This window comes from Vipera berus (genome assembly GCF_964194415.1).
Source record: "Vipera berus genome assembly, chromosome: 2".
Classification (NCBI taxonomy): domain Eukaryota; kingdom Metazoa; phylum Chordata; class Lepidosauria; order Squamata; family Viperidae; genus Vipera; species Vipera berus.
In genome coordinates, this window is record NC_138203.1 from 274,066,044 (window position 1) to 274,090,675 (window position 24,632).

The 24,632-nt window shown below is 47.0% G+C and overlaps 1 protein-coding gene across 1 annotated transcript; it reads right to left on the reverse strand.

Moving 5' to 3' along the window:
- Positions 1-766: 766 nt before the first annotated feature.
- CYP21A2 (cytochrome P450 family 21 subfamily A member 2) lies at positions 767-23,746 on the reverse strand (the record flags this gene model as incomplete). Its single annotated transcript, XM_081319140.1, has 10 exons — positions 767-1,032; positions 3,151-3,254; positions 7,484-7,653; positions 9,901-10,104; positions 12,570-12,656; positions 13,711-13,812; positions 13,899-13,994; positions 16,317-16,471; positions 20,872-20,961; positions 23,521-23,746. The coding sequence occupies 10 exons, from the start codon at positions 23,744-23,746 to the stop codon at positions 767-769; spliced, it is 1,500 nt and encodes a 499-aa protein (XP_081175266.1).
- Positions 23,747-24,632: the final 886 nt, after the last annotated feature.

Here is a 24,632-nt window from a genome sequence, read left to right on the forward strand (position 1 = left end):
GGATGGCCCATCGATTTTTGAACTTTAGTTACTTGCAAACTCATCACAGCAGGGTAAACGGAGCTTCATATAATATGACAGGGTGTCAAAACCCATTCCTATTTTATTTCATTTCATTTCTATTTCATCCCACCTCTCCTGGGTTTTGCCATGCTTCCAAGGGGGACGGGGGGCGGGGAAACGTGCCTGCAGGGCATTGCTTTCACTTCCTCCCCTCACTACAGTGTAATCCTTTATTTTGTTTATTGGGTCTGTATCCTGTTTCCTGCGTTTTATCTCTCTCTCTCTGAACACTATCTTTTAAACTGTCAATTAAGAGCAAAGGAGGAGATAGGAATCTAACCTCAATGCCTGGATTTTGTCTGCGCTCCCAGAGAAGGTGTGAGGAGCCGCCGACCTCGCATGAGCTGGAGACGGGCTGATATTATCTTCTCGGTTCCCACAACGGACTTAACACTTGGGGATTGGCAATCCCACATGGTGTGTGTGTGTGTGTGTGTGTGTGTGTGTGTGTGTGGATCTATGTGGTGGGGTCTTGCTTGGGGACACTATAATCTACTGCGTTGCATGGGAAATCTCAGATCCTGTCTATTATGTCTGCTATCTCCTACTCTTAATAAAAGTTCCTGCTTGGAAGACATTGTTTCCAAGAGTTCTCCTTTCTTAAGATGTGGGCTTGAAGTGGGTCCTGACACAGGGAGCATTAGCAAGATCATACTAAGAAGAGCAGGTGGATGATTTTTTTGTTTCCTGCCCAGCAAAGGCCTCATTCTTCAGGCTTCGGGGCCCTCACCCGGGGCACCAGCCGCACCAGGAAGGGCTTGCAATGAATAAGAAATCGAAAAGATCCCTTGAGGTCAGGAAGGCATCCGGCTGACACGGGCAAGATTTGGAAATCTCGCAGGATGTAAGCAAGGAAGAGAAACGACTCCATGCGGGCTAAGGCTTCCCCCAGGCACACACGTGCCCCACAGCTGAATGGCACCAGATTCCGTCGGGCCTCAACGGAGGCTTCACCTTGCAGGAATCTCTCTGGAGAGAAGAAAGAGACCAGTCAGATTAAACAAGGACAGCCAGTTTGCTCTAGCAGTGAGGGCGCCAGATTGGAAACCAAGAGGTTGCAAGTTCTAATCCAGCTTTTAGGTATGAAAACCAACTTTAAGTTCATCCCACTCTCTAAGCCCAACCCACTTTACAGGGTTGTTGTTGTGGGGAAAATAAGAGGAGGAGGAAGGAAGGAATATAGAATGTGTTTGCCACCTTTAGTTATGTATAAAAATAATAAGGCAGGGATAAATAAATGAATGAATGAACAAACAAATAAATAAATAATATAAAATTAAATAAAACTAGGAAGGAAAGAAATCCCATATCTTAAAAGTTTTTATAATTGGAAAACATTGGGTTAGAGGCTTGGATGGGGCAAGATAGATAAATAAATAAATAAATAAATAAATAAATAAATAAATAAATAAATAAATAAATAAATAAATAAATAAATAAATAAATAAATAAATAAATAAATAAATACGGCACAAATAAGCCACACTTTCCATTCATCCCCTTCCAGAAATACTTAGCTGAAATCAATAGGTTAATATAAAATCCTAGCTTTATGCAACTTGGGACTTTATTCCCATAGCTTTGCTAGGTAAAGGAGTCCGTGTGTATTTTACTCTGTTAGCTGTTGCTGTCTATAGGGAGCGGTCTGTTTCCAGGCCATTCAGTCAGCGCTGTTCACAGACATTTCCATGTTCATATGGCCAGCATGATATCATGATGTCATAGAGTACTGTCACCTTCTTACTGCAGCCGTACCTATTTATCTACTTGCATTTGCATGCTTCCAAATTACTAGAAGGCCAGATCCTGAAGCTAAAACTCAAATACTTTGGCCACCTAATGAGAAGGAAGGACTCACTGGAGAAGAGCCTAATGCTGGGAAAGATCGAGGGCAATAGAAGAAGGGGATGACAGAGAATGAGGTGGCTGGATGGAGTCACTGAAGCAGTAGGCGTGAGCTTAAATGGACTCCAGAGGTTGGTAGAGGACAGGAAGGCCTGGATGAATGTTGTCCATAGGGTTGCGATGGGTCGGACACAACTTCGCAGCTAACAACAACAACAACAAAATTGCTAGATTGGCAGGAGCTGAGGTGAGGACAGGAGCTCAACCTATCATGTGCCTCTTGGGTCTCGAACCTGGGCTGCCAGCTTTCCAGTCAACAAGCCCATCATCTTAACCACTGAGCCACGGTGCCACCCCATTTTTTAATCTCACTAGATCAGGATTCTGCAACCTTGACAACTTTAAGACTTGTGGACTTCAGCTCCCAGAATTCCTCAGTCAGCATAGCTGGCTGAGGGATTCTGGGAGCTGAAGTCGACAAGTCTTAAAAGTTGTCAAGGTTGAAGACCCCTGCACTAAGTCAAAAACAAATCGCATATGGCTTACTTAATATGATCGGTAAAACCCAACTTTTCTTTCTTTGATCTGTCTCTCACCATTTACACATCTAAAACATCATAAAATTCACACTGATTTCTTCCCCAAGCGATCTTCTCTTTCTCTATAGCTGCGCTAAGCTGTGGTTTTCTGAAATATACTTTATTGAATAGTGCACAATAAGCTGCCCTGATGCAACACCCTCAGCCAGTTATCCCAAAGGGGCTTTTTCACGAGGCAACTGGACTTTCATGTTTTTCTTTGAAGATGTTTGGCTTCCCATCCAAGAAGCTTCTTCAGCTCTGGCTGGATGGTGGGGAAGTCAGAGCTGAAGAAGCTTCTTGGATGAGAAGCGAAACATCCTCCAAAAAAACCAAAAAAGTTCAGTTGCCTCGTGAAAAAACACCTAGGCTAGTGTTTCTCTTCTTTAAAACAGGTGGTCTTCAACAATACTGGCTGTGGACATCTGGGAGTTGAAGCCCACCCGTCTTAAAGTTGCCAAGGTTGAGAAATACTGCACTAAGCCAAAACCAAGTAAACTTTATCATGACTTAATGCAGGGGTAGGCAAGCTTGGCTCTTTTATGACTCATGGATGAGCCAAGGCTGCCTTACTCTGACTTAGTGTGAGGTAGGAACTCAGTTGCTCTCTCTCTCTCTCTCTCTCTCTCTCTCTCTCTCTCTCAACAATGGCAAAGAGGAGTACCTGGCCTAAACTCCAGAGGACGGTGCCACTTGGTCTCATCATGATGGGCCCCATAGAGGTTGGGAATGACAGTTGTGCCCTTCGGGATGCAGAAACCAGACAAACTTGGCAGAGGACAAGAAATGGAGACAAAAAAGGAGATATTATATCAACAAGACTCTCCTTGCTTACCCTGAGACTGGATCTTATGAGCATCCAAGAACAACAACATCAGAGACCCTGTTTGGTCAAGCACAGGAGTAGGCAACCTTGGCTCTTTTATGATTTGTGGACTTCAACTCCCAGAATTCCTGAGCCAGCCATGCTGAGGAGAAAGGGAGAGTTTCCAAGCTGAGCCACGCTGGCTCAGGAATTCTGGGAGTTGAAGTCCATGAGTCATAAAAGAGCCAAGGTTACCTACCCCTGGTCTAGCAGTTAAGGCACCAGGCTAGAAACCCAGAGACTGTTGAGTTCTAATCCCGCCTTAGGTATCAAAACTAGCTCGGTCACCAGCAGATTATGAGTTCTAGTCCTCCCTTATGCATGAAAGTTGACTGGGTGACTTTGGGCCAATCACCAGGAGATGGTGAATTCTAGTCCCCCGCCTGAGGCTTGAAAGATGGCTGGCTGATTTTGAGCCAATCGTCTCTCACAGCCCACAGGGTTGTCATTGTGGGGAAAATAGGAGGAGAAAGAAATACTAGATATGTTCACCACCTTATTTCTAAAAATAATAAAGATGGGTTAAAAAAATTACATTTTTTTAAAAAAATAACATCGGTTTCATAACACATCACAAATGGAGTTATGATGCAGATGAATTCACTGAGACTGCTACCACACACCTGAGTAGAAACCACGGGAGACAAGCAGGGGTGTCGCAGAGAGGCCTAGCCGATTTTGTCACCTAATTATTAACCATCTCCAGAGATCTGTCCTTACTATTTTTGTGCAAATGCTGCTGATATTCAGTCTTCAAGTGGTTCTGCTTTCCAAGATGGTCCTGAGCAACTTTCCTGCCTATCAGGGAAGTTCTCAATTTCTGATGCCTCCCAAGGCCAACTTCTTCCCTAAGCTACATCAGAAAAAAGTGGCCCCATCTCCCTTCTTCATTTCTATCTCATCTACTGTTAAAGACTCTCCTTTCCTCACATCATGTAAAAGGATCTCAGGTGAGGAAAATCCCTAAAAAAATAAAAACAATTATCAGCCATGTTCAAACTTCTGATTAATAGTATAATATCCCATCTAATAGGTCAAAGCCTCTATTTTCTTCAGTCTTACTCTAGCTTTCTTCCTTTGCCAACTAACTTTCCAAGTCAATGCATTTGAATCATCAAGTAATGCTTCCTCTATTTTTGTGTATATCATTTGGAATAAGAAAGACAATTTGATTAAAGTATTTTTGGAAGGACACTAAACCCATTGATATTCATTAAACAGCCTCCCTCCTTTTCCAATTTTCCACAATTCTCCTAACAGCTCTATCTTCCCTTCAATCAGCTCTTCTTTCTTATCCTCAAGTGTGTTCTGAGATCTTGACAGGTAAGATAGCTTTTCCATTTCCGATATTGCTACATCTTCTAATTCTTCATTTGTCTGAGTCGGTCGGTTAGTTCCTTTCCTTAGGTCCTCCATCTTTGGATCTGCTTCCTCTGACTTTCCTTCTATTTTCTGGGTTACTAGTTCCTTCTTTGTAGTCATTTTCTGAGTTTGTAGATTTAGATTAAAGAATTGTTCTTTTAACTCCTTTATGTTATTTTCAGTTTTATCATGAGCTAAGGCAATTGTCTTTTGTATTGATTTCAACAGAGAAAGAATTACTTTGTGAAATTTATCCACATTTTCTTGTTGTATGTCAAGCTGGAGACTTTACGGACAGGAGTTAGGGATGGTTTTTTACCATTTGAAGCTAAGTATGGAATATCCATTTTGTTTTTATATGTAGTCTTTATAGTTCAATCTATTTAGGGATTTAAAAAGTTTCAATCAATTGTCATTTGAACTCCTAATTATCCAACCGGCCTATCAGTCCATCCTTAAGTCTCCCCTCAGCAAATATAAGTAAAGTTCAAATTTTTCAAATGAAAAACACATCCTTTCTGTCCAGAGAGAGAACAGCAATTAAAAATTGTTCATCAATCAAAGGGTTATAGTCCAAAGTATTCCATCATCTCAATCAATAATGCATGTTTCTTCTATAGGGAAATAGCTCCATGACACAGCTGTAAAAGTCAGTTAGCATTTATATTCATAGTCCAGGCAAGCCAGTTTCAAAATAATTTATTGTCTGTGTCACACAGATAAACAGCCCAAGAGGTTTGTTCTCCCCACCCCTTTTCCCAGCTGTAGTCTTCAAAAGTGAAAGTTTCTGAAAACAACAAGAGTCTTATCTGAGTCTGGGCTTCCAGCCAAGTTTCCTTTAGGCATAATAAATTGTAGTGCTGTAGTTCACCACTAGATGTCATTCGTGCTGTCTTCCAGCTTTTTACATCCAAACTTATATTACAAGCTTTTTAAGTCTCTTTTAAAAAAAATATCTCAAAAGTACTTTTAGACCCCAAATTTCAAAGTTATATGTGTGTATTGCTTCCAAATTAATCTTGTAATTTTCTCTTTTTCCCCCCAAGCAGTTAATTCACTGCTTTTCTTTTCCTGAGGGAATGGGGTGGAAATTTCCCTTCCCTCTCTCATCGGGAAAGATTCTTTGCTTTGGGTGTTTTTCCCCAGGAAAAAGTCTTAAAGTCATAAAGAGAGGATAGGGCCTCACCCAATTCCATCCACATTGCTCGAAAGTTGCTGGTTAATGCTTACTTTCTTCGGTTGTCAGCAGCTTCTGACTGGCCACACGAATGTAGCCAGTCTTTCCCCGGCTGGTTTGGAGGGCTTGCTCTGATCAAATGGAAGGGCCACCACCCTCCTGCAATCAACAAGGGTCCCATCCTTTTCCGTCGCCTCTTCAGGGTGACTTTCAACCCTTTTTAGGATCCCCAGCAGGGTGAAATCGAACTGCGGAAGATGGAGCCCCATCTTCCTGCATCCGTTACGCTACAATGTCAAACTGGAATTCAGAATTTCATTTTTAATGTGTGCCAGTGTGCCCACAGTAAGAAATGACAACAAAGGTTATCTTTCTTATGTCATGTGGAGGAATTCATTGGATAAAGCAAATATGTTGGGAAGAGGTAAAAGGAAACCAGGCCGCGAAGGAACACGAGAATGGGATAACTTGCCACGCCCAACTCACCGCAGCCAACTCACCACGGCAAAGTCATCGCAGGACAATTCACCATGGCCAATTTGCCACAGGCCAACTCACTGTGGGACAATTTAACAATTCTATTATTTAAAATAAATAAAAAATTAATTTTTGCCATTCACATTTCATTCTCTCCCTCCTTCTGCATTCTTTCTGTAATGGTTCTATTCCAACATTTCTTTGATATTAGTGTAACTCTTGTCCCGCAGCAAGTTGGCCGCAGCAAGTTGGCCATGGTGAGTTGGCCGCGGCAAACTGGCCATGGCGAGTTGGCAGCGATGAATTGTCATAGACTCAAAGAACACAGTGGCTGGACACCATTAAAGCTGACGCCAGCCAGAGCATGGAAAAACTCAGACAAGTAGTGGAAGATTGGAAGATGTGGAGAAACCTGGCTTGTAGAATCACCAAGTCGGACACGACTGAATATATATCATCATCTCCATCACCATCACCATCACCATCATCCTCACCATCACCACCACCACCATCATCACCATCACCACCACCACCACCACCATCACCACTATCATTATCCTCACCATCACCACCACCATCATCACCATCACCACCATCACCATCTCACCATCAGCACCATCATCATCCTCACCATCATCATCCTCACCATCCTCACCATCATCCTCATCCTCATCATGACCAGTACTCACACTTTCAACTGTCACAGCATCCCCAGGTCACAGGATCCAAATTCAGGTACTTAACAACGGTTGTAAATACCAGTCATAAGTCCTGTTTTTTTAGCGCCATTTTTTTCTGTGCTGTTGTAACTTTAAATGGTTACTAAATGAATGGTTGTAAATCAAGAACTACCTGTAACTAGATAATAACATTTTTTTGGAAGTCTCTGAGCTGCGGTTAGACCTGTTTCGTCCACACTTTGTGTCTTTCCCCACATTCTGGCTAAGGGCATTCCGGGTTTTTAAGCCAAAAGAGAACTTGATGCCACAAGTCTGATGCCTTTGACTGTTTGGTGCCAAGCAGGGTCATAGAGGGGCCAGAAGGCAGGGGGAAGGGAACAGGGATCCCCTTTCTCAAGCACAGATTTTGGGGGCGGGGGTTCTTGAAACCTACTACCTGGTGTTACGGATGGTCATGTGGGGCAGAGCCAGGGGTGCCGATGGGCGCAGGCGCAGGGTCTCCCAGATGGTGGCTTGGAGGCAAGGCAGCTGCTCCTGATCGCTGTAGGTCAGATCACGGTGGGATCCGATGACATCGGTTAGTTCTTGGTGGATCTGCTCCTGAATCTGGAGTGGCAGAGAAAGAAGCGGGAACAGGAGAGGAAGAAAGAAGAGTGATGACAGCGCTGAAGTTACAACCTTTGCAACGCCCCCGTGGTCACCTGATCAGAGTTCAGGCACTCGGCAGCTCACCCACATTTACAAGAGCAGTGTGTGCTTCAGCTCCCCCCTCCCTCCAACTGGCTTACCTCATCACCCAATTCTGCCCTTTTGGCCACCTGTCCTCCATCACCCACCTCCTTGCCACTCTGTGTGCTCACCACTCCTGCCTCCCCATCGGACCGTCACCATCTGGTGGTGGAGCGGTTAATGTTGAGTATTGCAGGCTAACTCTGCCCTCAGCCTAGAGTTCGATCCTGACAGGGCTCAAAGTTGACTCAGCCTTCCATCCTTCCGAGGTTGGTAAAAATGAGGATCCAGACTGTTTGGGGGCAAATATGCTGACATTGTAAACTGCCTAGAGCAGGGGTAGGCAACCTTGGCTGTCCAGTCTCTTCTTAAAAACTTCCACTGTTGGAGCATTCACCACTTCTGGAGGCAGGTTATTCCACTGGTTAATTGTTCTAACAGTCAGGAAGTTTCTCCTTAGTTCTAGGTTGCTTCTCTCCTTGGTTAGTTTCCATCTGTTGCTTCTTGTCCTGCCTTCGGGCGCTTTGGAGAATAGCTTAACTCCCTCTTCTTTCTGGCAACCCCTGAGATATTGGAAGACTACTATAATGTCACCCCTCGTCCTTCTCTTCCTTGGTGGAGCAGTGGGCTAATGCCTCCTTAAGTAACACCAGCTGCCTGCAATTAGTGCAGGTTCGAGTCCCACCAGGCTCAAGGTTGACTCAGCCTTCCATCCTTCCGAGGTAGGTAAAATGAGGACCCAGATTGCTGGGGGCAATTAAGCTGACTTTGTAATAATGCTGCTTGGGGTGTGTGTGAAAGCCCTAATAAGCAGGCATATACATAGAATGAAGGCTACTGCTAAGCTTGTAAGCCGCCCTGAGTCTTCGGAGAAGGGCGGGATATAAATTAAAATAAAAATAAATAAAATTAGACTAGTCATATCCAATTCCAGCAACCGTTCCTTATATGTTTTAGCCTCCAGTCCCCTGATCATCTTTGTTGCTCTTCTCTGCACTCTTTCTAGAGTCTCAACATGTTTTTTTTACATCATGGTGACCAAAACTGGCTGTTTCTGGTTGTAGTCTGCATAAAGGGTACGAAAGTGGCTCAGAAGGATTCCTCCTTAACTTCTCAGGGCGTGAAGAAAATGGTGGGAGATTTGTACTGTCAGACTTGCAAGATTCTGTTACAATACAGTAAAGCCTTACAATGAAGTAGAAACAGCTCATCTGGTCATTTTTCCTGTCTAGTCTATCTGGGAAGGCTGACACCCCAGCGTTGCCACCACCGAGGAGTGTCACTGTGCAGGCCAGCCAGAAGAGCAGAGATGGGAGGGAAAAGGTGGGTGGGGGAGCTGAAGGGAAGGCAGTCCATTGCCTTGGAAGAAGTGAGGCCAGGGCTGGGAGGGACCAAGCCAGGAAGGGCATAGATCTGGGTGCGTCCTCGCCTAATGATCAAGTGAGATTTGATTAATGACCACAGCCCAGGCTTTCAGAACTGCCATCGCAAAGTGAGGCAGTCACATGATGTCTCACTTAATGATTTCATTGCTTAGTGACAGATCTGCTGATCCCAACTGTGGTCTTTGAGGACTACCTGTACCTTCAACAAAGTTTGCTTTTCAAGTACAGGCAAGCTCTGCCCCCCCCCTTTTTTTAGGACTCCAACTCCAATTACCCCACCATCGTGGCAAGTGATGAGGAATAATGAGAGATGTAGTCCAACAACTTGGAAAGCCACAGCTTCCCCGGTCAAGGCACACAACTTTGGTCTTCTTCCATGACCTCTGCATGGAGAAAGAAAGATAAATTAGAAGCAGGAGGAGATAGCAATCAGACTTATGTACCGCTTCACGGTGCTTTTACACCCCTCTCTAAGTAGTTTACAGTGTCAGCATATTGCCCCCAGCAATCTAAGCCCTCATTTTACTGACCTCAGAAGAATGGAAGACTGAATCGCCTTGAGTCGGTCAGGATCGAACTCCTGATGGTGAGCAGAGTCAGCCTGCAACACTGCATTCTAATCACGGCGCCACTGTGCTCTTAGATCTTCAACTCAAAGCTAAAATGTAGCCCCAAAAGAGGGAAGCTGGTTTGATTTAGAGGACCAGGCTTCCCCGCACCAGCAAACGGTTCATCCTACCTCGGGACGATGTACCAGGAAGGCAATAGCCCAGGTGAGCAGGGTTGCCGTGGTCTCCGTGCCTCCGATAAGCAGGTCGACAATGGCCATGTGGACATGGTCCAATAAGAGACCGGTCTCCCCCCATTTTTCAGGGCCATGGTCACGCAGAAACTGCAGCATGTCATCCAACATGTCCTGGACCTCTGAAGGGCTACTCAACTCCTAAGAAAGAGAGGAGGGCGTGCAGCAAGACAAGCTGATTTCATCCATCTTGTGATGACCCAGGGCACAGCACAGAGGCAATGCAGTCAGCTGGCAATTCAAACCACCCTTTAATTGCTCCAAATTTTCCCCAAATGCTCTCACATTTCTGGCAAGCCACCAAACAAAGGAAGACACACACACCTTCAGCCACCTCTGGCTGCAAGTTGTTTCACATACAGTCTGATTAGAAGAGGAATTTACTCAAGGACATGGAGATAACAAGGAATGACACATACATCATAAACCTAACAGGTCTGTGTGAATGCTAGCTTGCCTGAGCAGTTTCAGAAGAGAAGCCAAAATACAGTCCAAGGTCTTTGAACATCCTAGCAACATTGTCAGTCAGTCCAATGGTCAGAGTTTCCGGGTTTCCAAGCAGAAATCACAGAACAAGAGATCAGCAACAACACACAAAACTCCAAGGAATCAGCATTTGTTCCCAACAAATGCCTCTCCCCACAATGTCTCCTTAAGTCTCAGTCTCCAGGTGTGCCTTGGGAAAGGAGTCCGGCAAGGCTGTATACTGTCACCCTGCCTATTTAACTTATATGCAGAGCACATCATGAGAAAGGCAGGGCTAGATGAATCAAAAGTTGGAATTAAGATTGCCAGAAGAAATATTAACAACCTAAGATATGCAGATGATACCACTCTAATGTTGCAGGTGAAGAAGGAGAGTGCAAAAGTTGGGTTGAAACTTAACATTAAGGAAACCAAGATCATGGCATCCAGCCCTCTCAATTCTTGGCAAATAGATGGAGAAGAAATGGAGGTAGTGACAGATTTTATTTTCCTGGGCTCCAAGATCACTGCAGATGGGGAGTGCAGCCAAGAAATTAAAAGAAAACTTGCTCCTGGGGAGGAAAGCCATGGCAAATCTAGACAGCACACTAAAAAGCAGAGACATTGCCCTGCCAACAAAAGTGCACATAGTCAATGCCATGGTGTTCCCAGTTGCAATGTATGGCTGTGAAAGTTGGACCATAAGAAAGGCTGATTGCCAAAGAATTGAAACCTTTGAACTATGGTGCTGGAGAAGACTCCTGTGAGTTCCTTGGACTGCCAGGCGATCAAACTGGTCAGTCCTAGAGGAGATCAACCCTGACTGCTCTTTAGAAGGCCAGATCCTGAAGCTAAAACTCAAATACTTTGGCCACCTAATGAGAAGGAATGACTTACTGGAGAAGAGCCTAATGCTGGGAAAGACTGAGGGCAATAGAAGGGGATGACAGAGAATGAGGTGGCTGGATGGAGTCACTGAAGCAGTAGGCGTGAGCTTAAATGGACTCCAGAAGATGGTAGGGGACAGGAAGGCCTGTAGGACCATTGTCCATGGGGTCGCAATGGGTCGGACACAACTTTGCAGCTAACAACAACAACCACAAAATGCCTCTCCCCACAGCATCTCCTTAAGTCTCAGTCTCCAGGTGTGCCTTGTGGAGAGGGGTGGGCCGCTCTCCTCCCAAGTAGTTGAGCCTGCCTGCCTTGTTCCCTCCTTCTCTCCACTCTCCATGCTCTAGGATCAGGAGGGGGTGGCCCTTACTCATCTCCTGAACTCTGTCTCTCCTGTTCATCCTGTCCCAATCCTGAAAGGCCCTGGCCTGCCTCGGCCTGCTCTTTCCCACATTCCTCTGAAGCCACAGCCACCTCTCCCTCGACCTCCATAGGGTCCCGTTCCAGCTCATTTTCCTCCACAGTCAGGCTCTGACAGAGGCATGACACATCTATTCATCCCATCAGTAAACAATCACCTGCTCAGGGCCCAGTCCCAATAATTCCTTGTCTTTGGTCCTCTCTGGTAGCTTTTGATGAGATATGGCTTCCCCACCCCTGTGATAAACACTGGCCCATTTCAGCACAGTGGTAGAACTGGAAGATCTTCTCCTCATTCCTGCTCTTAAATTAGTCAATCCTTCTTCTCATGTCGTTTTCTTGTCTGTAAGCCTCCCTTTAAAAAAAGGGTAACCTTATACAGGTAGTCCTCAACTTACAATCGCAAAAGGGACCAGAAGATTTGTCCTGACACAGGGTGGTCATTAACTGACCACACACAATTTTACAATCTTTTCTCCCACGTTCATTAAATGAATCGCTACTGTTGTTAAAGGAGATGTTACATGGCTGCAACTTGCGACTTCCTGCAGGCTTCCCCATTAATTTTGCTTTCTGTCTGGGAAGATCACAAATGGGGATCACGTGACTGCCGGATGCTGCAAGCACCGCAAATGTGCGATGGTTGCCAACAGCACCTGAACCACAATAATGTCACTGTGGGGAACCTGTAACTGTTGTAAGTATGACAACTGGTTGTAAGTCACTTTTTAAAATGCCATCGCAACTTTGAACAGTTGCCAAACAAATGGTCGTTAAGTTGAGGATTACCTGTGTAGCCTAAACATCATAGCCATTCTCCACATTCTCACCTGGTGTTTCTTCATCTGGTCTTGGATCAAGGCATCCCGGCTCTTGACACAGGAAAGCAGATGCCGCAAAGTAGGGTTGGGGAACACCTAGAGCACAGCAGAGGATCTGAATGAAGTTGGTTTTAGCACAGACACCAAGGACTCTCACACCTCTTCCCTCCTTCCCTTCTTTGGATGTGTTGGATAAATTGGCCATTACCCTTTCACATTTGGGGAATATTATACCTCCCTTGACACTCAAAGTAGTAAAAGAGGGAGGGGAGGAGAGGAGAGGAGATGGGAGGGGAGGGGAGGGAGAGGAAGGGAAGGGAGGAAAGGAGAGGAGAGGAGAGGGGGAGGACGGAAGGAGAGGGGATAGAGAGGAATGAAGAGGAGGGGAGGGGAGAAAGGGAGGAGAGAAGAGGAGAGGGGGAGGAAGGAAGGAGAGGGGATGGCAGGGGAGGGGACAGAGAGAAAGGGAGGAGAGGAGAGAGGAGAGGAGAGGGGAGAAGGGAGGAGAGGGAGAGGGAGGGGATTAGACCAAGATTATTACTTGCAAATATAAAAAAACCCTATGATCTTCCTATCTGTCTGTCAGTCACAATTTCCATGGGAAGGTCAATAAAGTACATAGTGGTTGTGACTTCATGATTACAACCATTCCTCTTTTTATATGTGGATATTAAAAAAAAAGAAAGGAGAGCACCTATGGAGGCAAAAAATCAATAGGTGTCTGGCAGCACCTTTTCCAGGTAATCTGTTTTTTTCTTCTTCAAAAGGCAGACTCTCCCGTGAACAGCGGCTTCCTTCATGGAGATGAAACGGGATTATCCCAGAGCACGAGGACCTGGGCCTGTTTTGCAGAGCTGATCAAAGTAGTGTGCAGTGCAACGCCTAAGAAGCAGTTAGGTGTAGTGGCTAAGGCATTAGGCTAGAAACTAGCAGACTCTGTGTTCTAGTCCTGCCTGAGGCACAAAGCCAGTTGGGTGACCTTGGGCCAGTCCCTTTCTCTCAGCCCTAGGAAGAAGGCAATGGCAAGCTACTTCCAAAAAAAGAAATCTTGCCAAAGAAAACCACTTGAGCTGGTCCAGGCAATTGCCAGGAGTCAAGTCTGACCCTGAAGGCACCAAAGAAAGAAAAAAGCCCTCTAAGCAGGTCTCACCCTGAAGATGGGAAGAAATTCAAGAATCTGGATGGAAGCAGCGCTCCAATTTTCAACCAGTTCGATCATGCAGCGATGCATTCTTTCGACGGTGGAAATGTCCTACGATAGACAAAAAGACGAAGGTAGCTCGGAGAAGACAATCCGCTGGAAAGCAGAGCAATTGCACAGCGGGCCGGAAGACTCACCACTGCCCCGAATATCAGGGTAAAGATGACCGCAGAAGCATGCAGAGAAAAGTCGTGGGCCACATCCACAGGTTGTCCACTGTAACTGTGGAGAACCTGTCAAGGAGTCACAAGAGAAAAATATGCCTTAGATCAGGGGGTCCCCAACCTGTGGGCCGCCGCCCTCTAAAGGGCCATAAGGGGTTGGCAACTGGGCCATGGATATGGCTGGCGAGTGGTGCGCACGCGCGCGCACACACACACACACACACACACACACAGAGCCTCACTCGTGCAAGCAGAGGGTGGGCACATGTGCATGCGCTCCATTTAAGTGAGCAGCAGGTGTGCAGGCATGCTGCTCAGGCCAATGCAGCTGCACTCACACTCGCTTGCCAACCGCTTGCGCGGAAGCATCCCCTCTCCCCACCCCCACCGGTCTGCAAAGCCAGAAACATTGGGGAACTCTGCCTTAGATCACGCACAGGCACAAAGACACATATTTCTACCACTGTCAGTGTCATCCAGTAGGCTGACACTCTTTTCAGAAAAGCATAAAATCGTTGCATCTTCCCTCCTGGGTGGGACAGGATGGAGTCAGGAGGTAACGCTGCTGGTTGCATCAAGGGAGACTAGTTGTTTTGTTTCTGTTTTTATCGCTTATTATTTTTATTTTGTATGTGACCTTTTAGAATATTTATTTTATTTATTTATTTAATTAGTTTTATATACCGCCCTATTCCCGAAGGACTCAGGGCGGTTTACAGGGCAAAATTTTAAAAGACAATATAAAAGTTGAAATAGAAATAGAATTAAAATGAATTAAATTAATTAATAGCCCAACAAATTAAAACAAAGTTTAAAAACTTAAAACCCCTCAGTCCAGGCCAGATAGATAAAAGAACCAGGTTTTCAGGTCCCGGCGAAACGAACGAAGGTCGGGGGCGGTCCAGAGTTCCACAGGCAGATCATTCTATAGGGCAGGCGTGCCCACAGAGAACGCCCTCCCCCTGTGGATCGCCCGTCGGCAATCCTTGACCGGCAGTACCCTGAGGAGGCCCTCCCTGTGGGAGCGCACAGGACGATGGGAAGTTGATGCTGGCAGCAGGTGCTCACTCAGATAATCCGGGCCCATGCCATTTAGGGCTTTATAGGTCATCACCAGCACCTTGAATCTCACCTGGAGGGCAACTGGAAGCCAATGCAGCTCGCGGAGAAGAGGCATTACACGGGAGTATCGGGAAACTCCCATCACAACTCGCGCGGCTGCATTATGCACCAGCTGAAGCCTCCGAGTGGTCCTCAAGGGCAGCCCCATGTAGAGAGCGTTGCAGTAGTCTAACCGGGAGGTCACGAGAATAGAAGAACAGAGTTGGAAGGGACCTTGGAGGTCTCCTAGTCCAACCCCTTGCTCAGGCAAGAAAACCCTACACCAGTGATGGCGAACCTTTTAGAGACTTTGTGCTCAAACGGTAACCCAAAACCCACTTATGTATCATCGGGTGCCGGGTGGGTGTGGCCCATTGGGTGGGTGTGGCCCATTGGGTGGGCGTGGCCCATTGGGTGGGCGTGGCTGCGGTGGTAACAGCAGACTGGGTGGGACTAAAAAGTTCAATCAATCAATTCCAACTCTGCGAGATCTTTTTTTTTCCCCACAAGAAGTTGAAATTGATTGATTGATTGAACTGTTTTGGGGTTTTTTTGCACACAGTGGCGGAGGCCTAAAGCAAAAAAGGGTTATAAAACCCAGCTGAAGGCCTAGGGCTGGAGTGACAGCGCACGTGCCCACAGAGAGGGCTCTGCGTGCCACCTGCGGCACACATGCCATAGGTTGGCCACCACGGCCCTACACCACTTCAGACAAATGGCTGTCCAGTCTCTTCTTAAAAACTTCCAGCGTTGGAGCATCCACAGCTTCTGGAGGCAGGTTGTTCCACTGGTTAATTGTTCTGTCAGGAAAGTTCTCCTTAGTTCTAGGTTGCTTCTCTCCTTGATTTTGTTTTGTATTACTCTTGGGAGCCGCCCAGAGTTGCAAGATCTAAGATGACAGAGTGTCACAACAAATAATAAAGCTGATCCACCTAACATGGAGTAACATACTGTAAGTGCAGGGGGACAATGAGATTATTTATAGCAGCCAGGTGTGTGTATGTGTGTTTGTGTGTGTGTGTGTGTCTTGTAGGCCATAAAGCCCCCATTCTGTGGTCATCGTAATTTTAAACGTTGTAATACAATTGGTAGTTAAGCCAGGACTGCCTGCATAATAAAGGATGTATGATCAACACATGTACATTACATGCAAAAAATGAGAATGAATGGGGTTTTTTAATCCCCTTTCCCCATTTTTTAAAAAATTAAAAAGTAGATGCTACATCAGCATCTTCAGCTTCAGCAACTCTCAGTCCAGATGCCTGGACCTCCCCTCCTTTTCAAGGTCACCTTGGAGAGGTGTTGAGCCTGGTCCTGCACAGTCTTCTCCATGTCTCCTCGCAGGCAGCGCTGGAAGGCCATGTGGGCGAGTTTGCGTTGCAAGCGCCACGTCGGTGTGTAGTTCCCCAGAGAGAGGTCTTTGCCTCCCTTGGAAATCAAGTGGGCTGGAGAAGAGAGGTAAGAAGGAGAGGTTAGGAATAGCCCTCAAGGAAAAGGATATAGAGAAATGGCAAACATCTACCCTCTGCCTACAGAAGGAAACAGATGCCCAAAGCTCGGAAAAACCCTGTTCTGCTGATATTGATTGGGCACCCTCAAGTGATGGAGATAAGAATAGTATGTTCTTCCCAAGACTGGTTGGGGTGGAGGTGTGGTGGCCTAGTAGTTAAGACACTGGGCTTGCCGACTGGAAGGTTGGTGTCAAACCTACAAAACTACTCTGGCTACAGCCATTTTTCTTCTTTTTCAGCTTTTCACAGCTATGGGGGGAGGGGGGAAGAGGCATTCTTCTAGTTCAGTCATAACAATAACTTTCTTGTGGGAGCCAAGGTCAAACTGCTTGATAATTCGGCAGGCTAGAACCTTGGTTCCCACAAGAAAATTATTGTTATGACTGAACTAGAAGAATGCCCAGCTGGCTTTCATGGCTGAGGCAGGACTTGACCTCACCATCCCCTGCTTCCTAGCTTGGTGACTTAACCACTAAACCAAACTGGCATTTATAGCATCCCAGAGTTACGAGACCACGGTTTTTTATATTTTTTGCCGGCTTCTGGTGTTTATTTCCAGTTTCCAGCAAAAAACCCACACCTATTGAAGAAAAAGGGTTCACTTAACAACTGTTGAAAACAAAGTGGTAAAATTGGGCAGGATCACATGATGAGCCATTTAATAACTTACAACCATAATTCAGACCTCAATTACTGCTGTAAGTGGAGGAACACCTATGTGGTGGGAATCCATCCATGGTGGCTTGTAAGCATAGTTTATGGCTTAGAATCAGGGGTAGGCTCAGGAATTCTGGAAGTTGAAGTCCCCGAGTCACAAAAGAGCCAAGGTTGCCTAGCCCTGGCTTAGACGAACCCAGCAAAGTGCAGTTTTTTCCACAATCAAATCCTATTTCTGTGCAATGTGCAGTCCTTTCTCTCGCTGGAGTCAGCTAACAAAATTTAATTTAATTTAATTTAATAATTTGATTTCTATACCGCCCTTCTCCCAAAGGACTCAGGGCGGTGAACACAATAAAAATATTATACAAAAATTAAAAAGCCATTAAACATTATGCCCTTAAAATTAATACATATTACAATTAAAACTATTTATAAAAACCCAACCCCATCCCGTCAGACCAGGCCAGCTTGTTCAAAAAAGAAAGTTTTGAGATCGCGCCAGAAGGAGCGAAGGTCGGGGGCCGTCCGGAGCTCAACCGGTAAGCTGTTCCAAAGGTCTGGCGCGCCCACAGAGAACGCTCTCCCCCTGGGGGTCACCAATCGGCATTCTTTGATCGGCGGCACCCTGAGGAGGCCCTCTCTGTGGGAGCGCACTGGACGGAGGGAAGTTAACGCCGGCCGCAGGTGTTGCCGTAGGTAATCCGGACCCATGCCATGAAGGGCTTTGTAAGTCATCACTAACACCTTGAACCTCACCCGGAGAGCAACCGGTAGCCAATGCAGCTCGCGGAGCAAAGGTATAACATGGGAGTATCGGGAAATTCCCAAGACAACTCGCGCGGCTGCATTCTGTACCAGCTGGAGTCTCTGGGTGGACCTCAAGGGCAGCCCCATGTAGAGAGCATTACAGTAGTCTAGACGAGAGGTCACGAGCGCATGAGTGACTGTGCGCAAGGCATCCCGGTCTAGATAGGGCCGCAACTGGCGCACCAGGCGAACCTGGGCAAAGGACCCCCTAGTCACAGCTCCAATATGCTCTTCCAAAGAGAGCTGTGAATCTAGAAGGACCCCCAAGTTGCGGGCCCTATCTACGGGGGGTAATAGCTCACCCCCCATGGCCAATGATGGGATAATCGGAATTTCCCGGGATGCCGGCACGAACAGCCACTCAGTCTTGTCAGGGTTGAGTCGAAGCCTGTTCCTCCCCATCCACACCCGGACCGCCTCCAGGCAACGGGACATCACGTCGAGGGCATCGCTGGGGTGGTTTGGGGTAGAAATAAAAAGTTGGGTATCATCAGCATATTGGTGATACCCAACTCCAAAACCACGAATGATCTCACCCAGCGGCTTCATATAGATGTTGAACAGGAGAGGCGAGAGAACCGATCCCTGAGGAACTCCACAAATGAGAGGTCTCAAGGTCGATCTCTGCCCCCCCTGCCAACACTGACTGCGAACGTCCCAGAAGGTAAGAGGAGAACCACTGGAGAACTGTGCCTCCCACTCCTAACCCTCTGAGACGCCGCAGCAGGATACCATGGTCGATGGTATCAAAAGCCACTGAGAGGTCTAAAAGGACTAGGACAGAGGAGCAACCTCTGTCCCGAGCCCGCCAGAGATCATTCGCCAGCGCGACCAATGCCATCTCCGTGCTGTACCCGGGCCTGAAACCCGATTGGTACGGGTCTAGGTAGTCAGCTTCATCCAAGAACAAAGGGAGCTGCTGCGCCACCACGCTCTCAACAACCTTCGCCAAAAAGCAAAGGTTGGAGACCAGACGATAGTTGTTTAAAATTGCTGGGTCCAAGGCAGGCTTCTTGAGGAGGGGTCTCACCACCGCCTCCTTCAAGGCGGAGGGAAAACTACCCTGACTCAAAGAGGCAGTAATCACTGCCTGCAGCCAGCCTCGTGTCCCATCCCGGGCTGCATAAGTCAGCCAGGATGGGCACGGGTCCAACAAACACGTGGTGGAGCTCAGCTTCCCCATGATCTTGTCCACTTCTTCAGGAGTCACAGGATCGAACTCTTCCCAGATTAAATCGACAAGGCCGCTCGTATCCTCTTCGTCAGACTCTGCCCAGTCGGAGTCCAAACCGGTCCGGATCCGAGCGATTTTGTCCGACAGAAATCGGCTAAATTCCTCGGCTCGACCCTGCAAGGGTTCCTCCCTCACCTCCTGATTAAGAAGAGAGCGAGTTACCCTAAACAGGGCGGCCGGGCGATTATCTGCGGACGCGATGAGGGTGGCAAAGTGGTTAGACCTTGCCACCCTCAACGCTGCGAGATAAGTTCTCGTAAACGACCTTAGTCGTAACCGGTCGGATTCGGATCGGCTGGACCTCCAACAGCTCTCTAGGCCCTGTCTCCAACGCTTCATCTCACGGAGCTCCATGGAGAACCATGGGGCCCGTTGGGATCTGCGTCGGGTCAAGGGCCGCATGGGTACAACTTGGTCGAGTGCCTCTGTGGCTGCCCTTTCCCAGGCTTCCACTAGGGCATCGACCGAGCTGTGAGCAAAGGAAGCAGGTGGGGGCCCAAGCGCCGTTTGGAACTGCTCAGGGTCCATAAGGCGTCTAGGGCGGAACCATCTTGTTGGCTCAGCAACCCCACGGCAGGGAGTGGTAAAACGGAAGACCATCCGCAGGAGATGATGATCGGTCCATGACAGGGGTGAATTAATTGGGGAACCCCCCCCCCAAGATCATCCAACCACCGTCCGGATAGAAAAACCAGATCGAGCGTGTGACACCCCCCCCCCGTGAGTTGGGCCCAGAATAACCTGCTTCAGGTCCATGGCCGTCATGGAAGCCATGAACTCCCGAGCTAACTCAGATGATCCCCCCAGGGATGGTAAGTTGAAGTCACCCAAAACTATAAGTTTGGGGAACTCAACCACCAACCCTGAGAGGATATCGAGAAGCTCAGGCAGGGCTGCTGCCACGTGTCTAGGTGAAACGTACACCAGCAGCAAGCCCAACTGAGCTCTGGGACCACATCTCAGGAGGAGGGACTCACACCCGGCTATCTGGACTGTGGTGGCCTCCCGCGGACATAGGGTCTCCCTCACAACAACTGTCACTCCACCGCCCCTACCCTGAGCCCTAGGCTGGTGCAGCACCCGGAAACCTGATGGGCTAAGATCAACCAGGGGGACTCCGCCCTCTGGGCCCAACCAGGTCTCCGTGATGCAAACCAGGTCCGCATGCTCCTCCTCAATCAGATCACGAATGAGAGGTGCTTTATTCATAACGGACCTGGCATTGAAATACACGAGCCTGAGCTCAGGTGGCTGCACATCCTCGCTCCTGGTACCACGTGCTGAAATCAGAGGGTCAGAGCGCATCACCGCTTGAAGACAGCGGGGACGCACCCCCGGGAATTGATGTGGCCCTCTGTTCCTACACCTGTGGCCATTCCCAACCGCCGTGGGAATAGATAATCCCACACCCCGCCCCGGGGCCCCGTAGGCCCCCAGCCCAACTCCCACCACGGCACGATCAATCCCTGACCTGGTCTGAGAAACGGTTGGCGGAACCCCCCTAGTTACCAATCGAACTGGTAAACCCACCCCCCTCCCTAACCCCTCAAAACATTTAGCTAAAAATGGCTCTCAAGCCACGATCTGATTTCAGTTCATTACCAGAATTACAAACAATCAGGGGAATCATTACCCAGAAAGCTTTCAGGCCGTCCAGCGAAGTCAGACCATTTTCGCATCAAAGCCTCCCGAATTAATTCGGAGTTGTTCAGCACAACCACAACTTAGCAAGGGAAAGACAGAAAAAGAAGAAAAAGCAGTTAAAAAAACAATATCTTTTCAAAGCTAGTCCTCAAAACTCCCAAACATCAATTAGGAGAGAAAGAGAGAGAGGGCAGGCAGGCAGGCAGGCAGGCAGGCAGGCAGGCAGGCAGGCAGGCAGGAAGGAAGGAAGGAAGGAAGGAAGGAAGGAAGGAAGGAAGGAAGGAAGGAAGGAAGGAAGGAAGGAAAAAAGGAAGGAAGGAAAGTGAATTTGCAAGTTATTAAAGTTCAAATCTATGTACAGAACAGGTTCTTAACAGAATCCACATTGCTCATGGAGAATTTGCTTCATTACTTTAAAGAACTAGTAACTTTAATCACAAGTACTCCTTTTGGCTGAAAACAGCATCAAAGAGGCCTTCCTGCACCCATTGAGTTAAGAGCTATTGCACAATAAAACAAGCCAACTCACGCTGAGCTTGTTGATCAGATGGTCGGCAGTTTGGCGGGTTGAATTCCAAGTGCCGTGTAACAGAGCGAGCGCCTGTTACTCGTCCCAGCTTCTGCCAACCTAGCAGTTCGAAAGCATGTAAACATGCAAGTAGAAAAATAGGGACCACTATGGTGGGAAGGTAACAGCGTTCCGTGGGCCTTTGGCATCTAGTCATGCCGGCCACATGACCACGGAGACGTCCTCGGACAAGCGCTGGCTCTTCAGCTTTGAAACGGAGATGAGCACCGGCCCCTAGAGTCGGAAACGACTAGCATGCATGTGCGGGGGAACCTTTACCTTTACCTTTAAAGTTCAAATCTATGTACAGAACTGGTTCTTAACAGAATCCACATTGCTCATGGAGAATTTGCTTCATTACTTTAAAGAACTAGTAACTTTAATCAAAAGTACTGCTTTTGGCTGAAAACACAGCATCAAAGAAGCCCTCCTGCATCCATTGAGTTAAGAGCTATTGCACAATAAAACAAGCCAACTCAGGACATGGAGTCTGCATTTTCTAAACCAGCGGCCCCCAACCTTTTGGGCACCAGGGACCAGTTCCGTGCACAGAGGCTTTTCTGCTGATCAGAGAGTGCATAATTTTGCATGCTGCCTGCATCCTACAGATGGGGCTTCGGTGGTTTTCTGCAGCCTGGTATCCGGCATGCCACGGATTGAGGGTTGGGGACCCCTGCTCTAAATAGCTTCAGTAAAGGAACTAGTTAGTCATTTTTGCATTTTTAGGAAGTTTCTCCCTATGTTTAGGTGAAATCTACTTCCCCATAATTTCCCTGTTTGGAACGTGGCTCAGGTTTCCAAAGACAAACAAACTTACTTGGGATTCCAGGAATAGAGTTTTATTGAGATTATAACTTTTGCAAAAGTTGGTGGTCTTAAACTCTCGCAGGAGATCAAACCACATCTATAATTTTTAAAAGCACATATTTATACCTTTACGGCACGCTAGTTTCTCCCCCCACTACCGCACTCAAGCCCACCTGCTAATCCCGATCAGCCAATCCAAGACGCCTAAACAGAATAAATTTTTGTTCCTCACCTCCCAGGAAAAAGGCCCTTGCATTTGCTTTACTTCTTAACCATGACTTTTAGCTGACATAAGCTCTATCTTTATTTTTGTGTTTCCTCTGCTCGGGGTTATGTCTAGTTTCCGATGACCTACTTTTCTGTCTAAAATCACAGCAACTATCTTCCATGTGTCAGAGCTCCTACTTTTAAAAGCTTAAGTTACTCCATTTTATAACTGTTAAACTCACAACTTAAATTTTAGCTAGGATTATTGAGATTACACATTTCATTAAGCAATTTCTAATACATTTTTATTTCTTACGCCCCCTAGCCTGCTTTCATAGACCCTGAAATTTGTCAGCATTTTTGTAAGCCGCCCTGAGTCTTCGGAGAAGGGCGGGATATAAATGGAATTAAAATAAATAAAATAAAAATAAATGTTTCCCTATCTTCTCTTCTAAAGATAACTTTTATCTTTAACTTCCATCTTCTAAGGATAAACTTCTAAACCTGAGGACATCAAATGATTCCGGTACCGGCTCAAGGTCATCCAACTCCTTCTCCATCCAGAGCAAAAGCATTTATAGTTCTTTTTATATTTCTATTTTTATTACACTGTGAGCTATCCAGAGTCACTTTGGATAGCAAGACAGGCGGCACCTAAATTTAATAAATATAAAGGGGGGAAAAATCTCCACCAATCTGGAAAAATTCTTATTTATAAAATGCCTATAAAGCCATCCGACAAGGGAAAATAATCTGGAAATCGTCTTGTTTTCCCGTTTAAAGCCCTGTCCTAAAATGGCATGCTGCAAAGTTTTTAAAAATCCAAGAAGAAAATTGGGAAAAGAAGGAAGTTTGGGAAGCAAGCATGGAAGCCCAAGCAGAGGCAAAAGAAAACAAAACAGCCTCAGGAACGTGATGCTGCTATTTTTTTGGAAGACTAAAAATTCCACGAAGAGGTAGGTTTTAGCTGAACTTCCCCCAACGCCTCTCTGTTTACCCCCAACACCCCCAACACAGCTCTGCCCCCTCCCCCCCCCAAAAAAAATCAGGAAGTACCTTTCTTTCCACACTGGAGGCGGTAGATGGGTCCATAATGCTGGGCTAACTGGAGGAAGTGGACTGGCAGATTGGCGTGCAGCAGGTGGTGGAGACTGCCCACCAAAGGCCAAGCTGGGGGGCCTGGGAGCTCCCACGGTTGCTTCCTCCAGCTCAGCCATCCCTGAAGGCACCTCAGGAGGGCCGCAGCCAGGAAGACCAAGATCAAGAATCCAGCCCAGAGCATTGTTAAATGGGCCAGGTGAGGCTCCTTGCATTTAAGGGCAAGTCTATTCAAACTGGGGGTAGGGAGGAGGACAGGAGACTCTGCCCCGTGTCAAAACCACCCACCAGCCGCCCTTATTCCACTTCTCCAGAGCTGCAGGGCAGGGTGCCACCCAGATCTCTCCAAAAATAAAATAAAATAAAATGCAACTGTCAACATGGAGGCCAGCTCAGCCTCCCCCCCCCCGCCACCCCATCCTTGAAACGAGGACAGATTAATGGTCTGAGAATGTCCCTTTTCTCCTTGACTTAGCCATAACAAGCGTTGAAAGGGACCGCTCTGCAGAGCCTCCGAAGGACGAGCTCCATGTCGTAAAGGAAAATTGGGTGTTCTTTTTTTGTTTTTCTTCTTTTTTCAAGCTCTCTTCCCCACCCATCCCTCCCTCAAATAAACATGGGCACTGTTGCAACTCAGGGATTACTGAGATTCAACTAACCCATCCTTCTCCATTGGGCATACTGGCTGGGCAGTGGCAGATGGTAACGTTGCCCATCTGGAAAAGTCCCCAGAGGTGTTTCCCCCCCCCAAAAAAAAAGGCAACTGGACTTTGGGTTTTTTTTGTTTTTGAAGATGTTTAGCTTCTCATCCAAAAAATGTCTTCAAGGAAAAACAAAGCCCAGTTGTCTTTCTGGGGGGGAAAGCACCCTTGGGACAACCACAGCCTGAATGACTGAGAATCTCCGTAACCATCTGGAAAAGAAAGAGGTGTTTGCACCCATTATATTTACAGTATAGGGAGTCCTCAATTTCTAACCCCAGTCGAGCTCAAAATTTCTGTTGCTAAGCAAGACACTTGCTGTTTTGCCCCATTTTACAGCCTTTCTTGGCACAATTGTTAAGCGAATCA